Source organism: Patella vulgata, chromosome 7, assembly GCF_932274485.2.
Source record: "Patella vulgata chromosome 7, xgPatVulg1.2, whole genome shotgun sequence".
NCBI classification, from domain to species: Eukaryota; Metazoa; Mollusca; class Gastropoda; family Patellidae; genus Patella; species Patella vulgata.
Genome location: NC_065885.2, coordinates 8,568,491 through 8,578,912, shown reverse-complemented (window position 1 = coordinate 8,578,912; position 10,422 = coordinate 8,568,491). Strand labels below are relative to the sequence as shown.

Below are 10,422 nucleotides of genomic sequence, written 5' to 3'. Positions count from 1 at the left end.
TCTGTTATTTACCTACGTACGCAATCTGATTAAAACACAGATCCAATTTCGTTTCGTTTTTATAGTTCAAAATTTCGTTTTACTTGTCTTTACTACACTTAGTGTAGGCCATCGAAAGTATAAAAAACGAAACGAAATATCGATCTATATTTTAATTAGATTGCTACGTACTATCTAACTACTAAAAATTAAAACTACAGACAATTAAAACTATGGTATTACTATGTAAATGGATATAATTTGTAGTATGGTGTCCATCACTATGCAATGCCGTTATTAATGAATAGCCCCAAAACGGATGAAAAGTACTTTAAAACGTTAAAATGTTATTAAACCAGTGCTGAAATCAGTTTGTGTCTTCAGACCTTTTATCTTTTCTTTTACCGTGAAACAAAGTAGTGCAGCTTTACGGTTGTGCTAATAATTTTGGATATATATACACAACAGAAAAGTGACGTCTGTTGAATTCTCCATTCTGCCTGCTTTCCCTTTGTGTCGGGTTCTCCTAACGATTGACAATGTTGGGTAATCTAACCTCCGCTGATTCATTGAGATGTATTTTACTTTAAATGGCATTATGGAAGATTAGATAAAGAGCAGGCAGTTCTCACTATTATAGTCAAAAAAAGATAATGTAAAGGGAATATGCTGAAAATTTCAGTCAAATTGCTCTGCTCTGAACCGAGCATTCAGCGATTGAATTTTCGGTCTAGCCTCGATCATTACTAAATTTGATCATTAATGAGCGTTGAGCAACAGATCGGATTCAAATCCAGTGAAAATCCGACACATACGATGGAATCGAGAGTTGATTAAGGTCTTTTTATGTAAATAAATATCTAATTAATTTCGGGCCTAAAGAAATACCTACAATAGGCAGATTTAGCTCATGCATAATGTATGTTTAATCTAGTCGTTTTGCATAAATCACAAGTTACACATGTCTTTAAGCTCATTTTCATTCAGTCAATGTGTTAAATGCACGTATTCCATTTTATTCTTCCCTACAGTCACTTCCTTTATATCGTCATACAGTCACTTAGATTATATCACGTTACAGGTAAACGGCCACCTCCGTTATATCACTCTACAGCTAAAACGGTCACTTCCATTATATCACGTTACAGCTAAAACGGCCACTTACATTATATCACGTTACAGCTAAACGACCACTTTCATTATATCACGTTACAGCTAAAACGGCCACTTACATTATATCACGTTACAACCAAACAGCCACGTCCACTATATCACGTTATAACCCAACGACCAAATCCATTATATCACGTTACGTTACATCCATACACTTCCATTATATATCACGTTACAACCATGCGATCACTTCCATTTTATCACGTTGCAGCCATACGGTTGCTTCTATTATCTCGCGTTACAACCTACGGTCACTTCCAATATATCACGTTATGTTACAACCATATGGTCGGTTCAATTATATCACGTTACAACCAAACGGTCGCTTCCATTATTTAACGTTACTATCACACGGTCATTGTGTTCGTTTTTGTTAACTGTAAAATACTTGCTTTTGCACCATCTTCACCGGGGTTAAAATTGGTTTCAATATATCTAGGAAATGAAATGAAATGAAATGGAGTTTAACGTCCTACTGTTCTGCTCCTAACCTGGGCTAATGAAGACGGGCATACGCCATACAGTGTGCTATGAGGGAAATTTTGCCCGGACAGCGGCACTACGGCCTACTCTTATATCGAATTTCAACTGTCAAGGGATCTTTTACGTGCACGCCAATATGTACACGGGACCTCGGTTTTTCGTCCCATCCGAACGACTAGACAGCTTTCCTTGTCAGCCCCTCCGTCCTGCATCACTGACAAGGGAGAACCACTCCAATATATCTAGGAATATGCGCCCTAATAGTAGTTCAGACTGAGTAAGTGTTTACAGTCCTCCTTGTGGTATCAATTCCAGGGATGGGTTGATGAGGTGTATAGTAGTTTCAGGGGTCCCTGAACCTGGCCTTGCGCCTTGCGAGGGGCTACCACTCTATGGAGGTCCGTTGGAGTTCTCTCCTACCCGGGGCGAAATTTCTGTAAATGTTGTTTTATATAGTACTAGAAGAATGCCCGGCTTCGCTCGGGGGTCATAACCCCGAAACCGGAAGTGGTAGACTAACGCCACCTGGCCTATGTTACTCCCCTGTCCGAGCTACCCCTATACCCCAAATTTCAGACTCGGGGCAGACCTAGTGTAGCCGCCAACCCCGAACAGACAGACAAACAGACAGACAAACGACAGTCACAAATATTAGTATAGATAGATAGATAGATGTCCTAATGTTTCTAGCTTATGCACAAATTTGATGCGTGACAACCTTATCGGAATTTAATTTTGAACCCAATATTGAATACAGTAGCCCCGAAAACCTTATTTTAGAAGCAATATCCTCAAGAAGTTTTTCATTTCTGCCACTTTGGATCCTCGAAATTCATTTTTGAGTTTTGAGATCATTTTACAACTCATATCCAAAGGACAATTAACATAAAATCCACCATTTTGGATTCCATTTTAAATTGTTGCTATGTTGGAATTTTGAAATCTATCTTTAAATTAAAAGACATACTAAAAGTCATATATTACGAGATTCTCGCTGGTTATATGGAGAAAATGTCATTTGGTAGTCATTATGGAAGAAATAGCCAGCGCCATGTGAAAATGCATTTTGTTGATTTTATTTTATTATATATTTTTTTTATTTATTTTTTTTTTTAAATTCTTTGTTTTTTCCGTCCAATTCGTCTCTATAAACCACTTAGTGTTTAAAGAAATTAAAAAAGAATTAGTTATTCTCCCAACAATGATAATTATCCTCTTGAAGTTTAATTTAATCAGAATAAAACAAGTTAATAATACAAGCTACTTAAAGATACATTATGGGAGATTCGATAACGACTTGGCAGTTCTCACTATAATAGTTAAAAACTAGATAATGTAAAGGCAATTTGCTGAAAATTTCATTCAAATTGATCTACTATCAACCGAGAACTAAGCGATTGAAATTTCCGCCTAGCCTCGATCATCATTACTAAAGTCAGTATGATAAACAACATAGTCTCGATTATCCATCGTTAAATCGTGAAGGAAAGTTATGCAGTAAATCGGCTCATAATCCACTAAAGATCGCAGGCTAGCGATGCAATCGATAGTTGATTATGGTCTGGATAGGTTAATTAATGTCTAATTAATAATTTAGATAACATTTCAGGCCTAAGGAAAGACCAGCAATAGACAGATTTAGATCTTGCATAATGTATGTTTAATTGGTTATAGATATCATACGTGCCACAGCCCACGGGACGGCGTAATGAAATTTAGCTGTGGACTGGTTTGAGCCGAGTTATTTTAAAACGTTCTAGTTATCCTAGCTTTAGATCACGTGAAAAGCAAATACGTCAAAATACAGTCTCGTGCCTTTCTTTCATCCCGTGTGGTTGTCTCCCCCCCCCCCCCTCCACCACCTCTCCTTTCCACTTCCACATAACAAAAAGTAGCAGGTATTCTACATAACAACACAGACTTTAGATTGAGTAACATGACCATCCTGTTTATGATTTTCTTGTTGTGTTTTGCCATGGTCGACTAGTTCATTTAGCTGACTAATGCCGGTTTCTAATCGGCTCGTAACGCCGCCTAAATTTTCTATATTCACTTCGATTTTTCCTAATTCTTCCTCTATAACTTTTTTTCTCAGTTCAGTTTGAGATTCTGATATTTGGGCTTTCAACTTGTCGATCTCTTTGTTCTTCTGATCTAGTTTGTCATGAATATCCTGGGTACGGACTTCTCTTCGGAGTTCATCAATGATGGCCTGCTTCTCGTCTATTATGACCTGCTTCTCTTCGATTAAGGCCTGTTGTTCTTCAACTCTTTTATATAACATTTTATTTTCATCTTTTATTTTTTCGGAATTTTCTTCTCGCAGCCTTTCATTATTATTCGTTAATCGTGTTATTTCTTTTCTCTGTCCAGATAACCGAGCTTCATGCTCATTTAGCTTTTCGTAAAGTTCCGAGGAACTTCTTTTATCTCCGTCATGTACTGGCGATAGCGAACTAGGGCTGTGGACATCGTTACGTGAGCTATGGTATATTGCAGTAGTTAACGTGATGGGTGGCAGAGTCAATGCTCCTCTAGAACTTGCAGATGGAGATGTTCTTTCTGAATCTGTTTGAGCGCGAGCTGCACTCGCTTTTATTTCAGCTCGTAATTTTCTGGCTATCTCCCAATACGAACTCTGTTGAAGAGCTTCAATGAAACACCCTAAAGCCTTTTCACCCCGTCGTAATAAAATATTTATAAATTTGTGCGTCCGCTCTTTTCTGTCCTTGATGCCGTTGATTCTGCTTTTATCGTGAGCATCAAAAACAAAAACCGCGAAAAGATAGCTTGTTAGATCCCGTGGTTCTATATTGTTTTCTAAATAGGCAAAATTCTGCTGGATAATCCGGGCATCGTCTTTCGGCACAGCCACCTTACTTACTTCCATCTGCAAATATTAAAAGTAGATCTCAAAACTCAGCATGGGGTAATTATGTGCTAGTTTATTTGATGGACTTCAATCTGATTAAAATACAGATCTATATTTCGTTTCGTTTTTTTTTTATACTTTCGACGGCCTACACTGCATAAAGATCTGACCAGTTCTCGTGGAAGGTCGTGTCAGGGGCCGGACCAAGGGCTTTTGACCTTATGACGTCAGACATCGATTAATCAATCAGCGTTGACGTTTCCAGTGGTTTACCCACTATACAGTTCCGTGGATCGCACGCCAAAACCTCGCAGTAACAGACCGTTTCATTGGCTAATCCCTCACTTCAACCAAAACGCGTGTTATATAACAACTCCTCCGGATCCTAGTGTTGTGAAGACAAGTAAAACGAAATTGTGAACTATAAAAAAAAAACGAAACGAAACAGGATCTGTGTTTTAATCAGATTGGATGGACTTGGACGTGGGTACTTTGTTAGGGCTGGATAAGCATGTCTACGTACTTATAATGTAAAGCAGGCCCGTAACTAGAGGGAACGCAGGGGGGGGGGCTGCAAAAAGTTTCCCCCCCCCCCCCTGTGAAAATATTGTTGACCATAAAAAGATAGATATACATTGTCCGTCAATTTTACGGCACCCCTGAGAACACTTCCCGCCCTCTCGTTGCTCTGAGCTAGTTACAGCCCTGATGTAAAGACGAAATATAACACACTGCATAGTAATCTTAAATATCAACTCCGGAAATGTACAGTAACTTGTTCAGATAAATTTTGTGTACCACTGAAGTCATTTCGAGAATGGAAAATCAAGGTTTATGTTTTCGAGTCAAAAAGAATCAAGGATATCAAACTCAATCCAAGAAAATTCGAGGAGATCACGTGGCTAAGTGGGTAAGGCGCTGGCTTGCTAGTCTGGAGGTCGGGTGTTCGATCCCTGCATTGGCAGAGAAAGTTCATCCTGATTTTCCGGCGTGGTTTCCCCTTGTCAGTGATGCAGGACGGAGGGCCTGACAAGGACAGTTGTATAGTCGTTCGGATGGGACGAAAAACCGAGGTCGCGTGTACATATTGGCGTGCACGTAAAAGGTCCCTTGACAGTTGGAATTCGATATAAGAATAGGCCATAGTGTCGCTGTCCGGGCAAAATTCCCCTCATAGCACACTGTATGGCGTATGCCCGTCTTCATTAGCCCAGTTCAGTGCAGAACAGTAGGACGTTAAACCCCATTTCACTCATAGCACACTGTATGGCGTATGCCCGTCTTCATTAGCCCAGTATAGGAGCAGAACAGTTGGACGTTAAACCCCATTTCACTTCATTTAATTTCTGTGTCATGTCCGTATATTTGTCTTGTTTAATTGTTTGTCTGTAGCCCCCCTGCACTTACTATTAGAATCGGAATTAACAGGAAGCCACGGTGCCTCGGCACGTTGGCTGCGAACGTTTCTCGATATTGTTGCCAATGTCATTTATTATGATTGGTGGCCTCCGTCGTCATCAAAAATGTTAGCGAAACCGTCACATATCCCGAACTACATGTACTTTAAATACCCACATGCCTTGTGTCACGAACTACTTCACAATCACACCACATTACCTTGAGTAGTCTTTAAAGTGTCAACCTCGTGAGTTTTCTCCGAGTCCTCCGGTTTCCTCCCACTGCTAAAGACCCCTACACGCAAGCGAATTATTGAAATAAAATTAAACCATATTATGTTAGTCCCTAAATGACCTAGTTTGCGTCGAGTGGACGTTAAACCCCATTTCTCGCTCTCTCTCTCTCTCTCTCTCTCTCTCTCTCTCACTCTTTAAAGATACATTATATAAGATTTAGATTAAGAGCTGACCATTCTTGCTATAATAGCTCAAAAATAGATAATGTAAAATGAAAAATATTGAAAATTTCTTTCAGATTACTTCATTCTGAGCCACGTTATCACCATTTGTGGTTTTGACAAGATGTGCGCATAGTTGTAACCAGGGCTCTGGTATATTCCCATTTTTAAATTAAATTTTTAAATGGCGAACCGTTCTAATCTATAGTTAAAATCTCGAGTATCTGGTGCCATCGAGAGTTGATTATGGTCTTGTTTTGTTAATAAATGCCTATTTAATAGTTTATGTAACATTTCAGGCTTAAAGAATAACCTACAATGGGCAGATTTAGCTCTTGCATAATGTATGTTTAATATCACACCACATTAAAAGAATACCTTGAGTGCTCAAACGTTATGTTTCTTATATACTTTTATATATTTTTTTGTCCCAAAATCAGAAGAAGTTAATCCTCTTACCTGTTCTATGTTTTGGAACTCCGTGGATTATGAAAGCTTACTTTTGTGTTCGCAATTTCAAGAATTTTCCATGTCATGACAAAATCAGACTTTCTTGAATAGTATGAACACACTCGATTACAATAAAGTAATAGCATAACGACATTGAACTAGTTCGAGGTCAAGCTTTATACACGTGTATTGTCATATCTCGCCATTTATGACACCTATATATCTACAGGTAATATTGACAGGTATTATCAGGGAGGTATTTTACATTGTGCGTCTATTATATTATATACTATACAACATATTATCATAACTGACTTGGGTGGTAACAAAATGCTAGTCGTTTGAATGGACAGTAAAACGCCGTCAAAAGGTTTATTTCTCGTTTACAAGTCTATTCTCCACCAATTGTAAATAGGCCTAAAACAGTAACCTGAATTGACCCAGGAAGTTGGCCGTCGAGATGTTAAACTCCACCCATTGGCCGAGAAAGTTCATCTAGGTTGGGGGATCACGTGGCTAAGTGGGTAAGACGCTAGCTCGCTAGCCTGGAGGTCGGGTGTTCGATCCCTGCATTAGCCGAGAAAGTGGTTCTCCCTTGTCAGTGATGCAGGACGGAGGGGCTGACAAGGAAAGCTGTCTAGTCGTTCGGATGGGACGAAAAACCGAGGTCCCGTGTACACATTGGCGTGCACGTAAAAGATCCCTTGGCAATTGGAATTCGATATAAGAGTAGGCCGTAGTGCCGCTGTCCGGGCAAAATTTCCCTCATAGCACACTGTATGGCGTATGCCCGTCTTCATTAGCCCAGGTAAGGAGCAGAACAGTAGGACGTTAAACTCCATTTCATTTCATTTCATTTCATCTAGGTTGTCCGGCGTGGTTCCCCTTTTTCAGTATTTAGAACGGAGGGCCTGACAAGGACAGCTGTCTACTTGTGCGGATGGGGCGAAAAACCGAGTTCCCGTGTATAAATTGGCATGCACGCAAAAGATCCCTTGACAGTTGCAATTCGATATAAGAGGAGGCCATAGCGCGCTGCCTGTACAACATTTCCCTCATAACACACTGTATGGCGTATGCCCGTCTTCATTAGGCCAGTTCGGAGCAGAACAGTAGGACATTAAACCCCATTTCATTTCGTTAAACTCCACCCTGTTCATTCCACTTGGAACATTGCCCAAATAATTTCTTTCGGCCTTTGTACTCCGGTACTATAGCACGCGTATGAGTAATTTCAAGAAAAGATATCTTCATGGGCGCAGTGGTGGGTGCAGGGGGGGGGGGGAAGGGTGGAATGGTTGAGGTCGTGAGAACAAACTTGAGACTGATTCATATATGCATGGCCGGATTAAGGCGGGGGGGGGGGGGGTGACTGAGTTCTAGTTAGGGGTCCCCAGAGAGAGAAAAAATCGGGTTTAACGTCCACTCAACACAAACTAGGTCATTTTGGGACTAACACATGGCTCAATTTTATTTCCATAATTCGCTTGCGCGTAGGGCTCTTTAGCAGTGGGAGGAAACCGGGGGACCCGGAGAAAACCCACGAGCTTGGACAGTCGACCCACTCCTTGTCACGTACAACCGGGGAATTGAAACCACGTCAGTTGACTCAATGACAGACTGTATGATACAGCGCACTCGTGCTAACCATTCAGCCATCCAAATCTCCGCCATGGGTCCCAATATGAAGGAATAATCTGTAATTCTATCATTTTATTATGATGCTGTATATGTTTGTGCCAAATAAATCTTCCTATCTAACAGACTGACATACAAATTGAATTGGTGTGAGTGTGGCGGACCATGATCACAGTATGTCCCTTTTTCACTCATGACATTTTCGGCCAGGGGTCCCATGCAAGCTTAATCCGACCCTGTATTTAGTGTGCCATTATGGCATGATGTTTCCCATTGTAACATCAAGGGTATGTACTATCGGGTCCTTGATTCATACCCGGCCTCCCTAACCTATGACGTATTTGATCTCAAACTTAACACCTCACTTGACATCCATTCATATCTATTTGCTTCAGAGGACAGTACTGTTTCTCGGAAATAATAATAATAATAATAAACCTACATTATGCAAGAGCTACATCTGCCTATTGCAGGTCTATATTTAGGCTTGACATGTTAATCTAAATTATTAATTAGATATTAATTAACTTATCCAGACCATAATCAACTCTCAATGTCATCGCTAGCCTGCGATATTTACTGGATTAGAATCATATCTGCTGCACAACGCTCATTGATAATTAAACCAAAAAATGGATAATCGAGACTATGTTTTTTTATCGTATCGACTTTAGTAATGATGATCGAGGCTAGGCCAAAAATTAAATCGCTAAATTCTCGGTTCAAAGTGGATCAAGGTGACTGCAATATTCAGCAAATTCTCTTTACATTATCTAGTTTTTAACTAATATAGTGAGAAGTACCAGCTCTTTATCTAATCTCCCATAATATATCTTTAATATTCGTACACTTTTAACGCGCTAAACTTCATACACTATCAGTAGCTGTATCCAATCAAAAGACATATTACGCAGAGCACATGTATATCGGCGAAATGTAAACAAACATGGCAGCGGACAGAGTCTTGTCGCCTCTGCCACGAAATATAATAGAAGATACAGAAGAACCATTTTCGGGTCATATTCCCCAAATTCACGTATCAATTTTTCTGTACTGTGTGCGGCCATTTTCCACTTTCCAACATACGTATAACAAAACGATTCTGATTGGCTAGCGTTGACGTCTATATAAGGTGTGTAACTGCGATATATCACCAGGTGGCATTGCACGCGAAGTCCAAAATGTATTCGAGATCGATCTGCCAAGGTTGAAGACACGCGAATCGTAACCCTTGGCTAGATGCCCTTGTCTGTGGTGCAGGAGGGAGGGCCTGACAAGGACAGCTGTCTAGTCGTTTGTGTTTTATCAAGATTTACTCCAAATTATTATCATTTTTCTAATACGTCAAATAAATATGTAAGAATTTCATTTGCCAAAAGAAAAAAGTGAACTAATTAACTAGCACCAATGTCACCCTCTCAGTAAATTGTAGCGGTCTAGCGAATATTCACTGCTGATCAATTTGGACCAGCGTAACTACAGACACTCGACACGGGCGATTTCTCTTCATCCAGGGTCATACTGTTATATACTGAGCGCCATGAAAAACGCATCACTTAGTTTTTCGTATAACAAAAAGATCCTGTAAACATATCTTATTTATTTTGCTTCTTATTGTGAACAATATTCAAATGGGAACACATCAATAACAACACATTTGTACACTTATGGATGTTTAATCTGTAATCAACGGTACAAAGTCAGAGGGGTCAAAACCAAAAGTACGACACAGATGTCAGTAGCACGTGTGTCCTCCACGGGCTTTTACGCGCGCTGTGCAGCGACGTCGAATGGAATTTACAAATGTTTGAAAGAAGGCCTGGGGCAAATTGTTCCATTCTTGGACAAGAGCAGCTTCTAAAGCAGCAATGGTGTGCATCTGTGGTCTCCGATACAGATGGCGTCCAATCTCATCCCAGACATGTTCTATCGGTGCCATGTCCGGAGACATGGCTGGCCAGTCCAAGACATT

The 10,422-nt window shown here is 40.1% G+C and overlaps 1 protein-coding gene across 1 annotated transcript; it reads right to left on the bottom strand.

The window, feature by feature from the left end:
- Positions 1-1,791: 1,791 nt before the first annotated feature.
- On the bottom strand, positions 1,792-6,926 carry LOC126828885 (putative uncharacterized protein MYH16). Its single transcript, XM_050558964.2, has 2 exons — positions 6,822-6,926; positions 1,792-4,525 (listed from the first exon to the last, which is right to left on the bottom strand). The coding sequence occupies exon 2, from the start codon at positions 4,523-4,525 to the stop codon at positions 3,539-3,541; it is 987 nt and encodes a 328-aa protein (XP_050414921.1). The 5' UTR covers positions 6,822-6,926; the 3' UTR covers positions 1,792-3,538.
- Between the last annotated feature and the right edge of the window lie 3,496 nt (positions 6,927-10,422).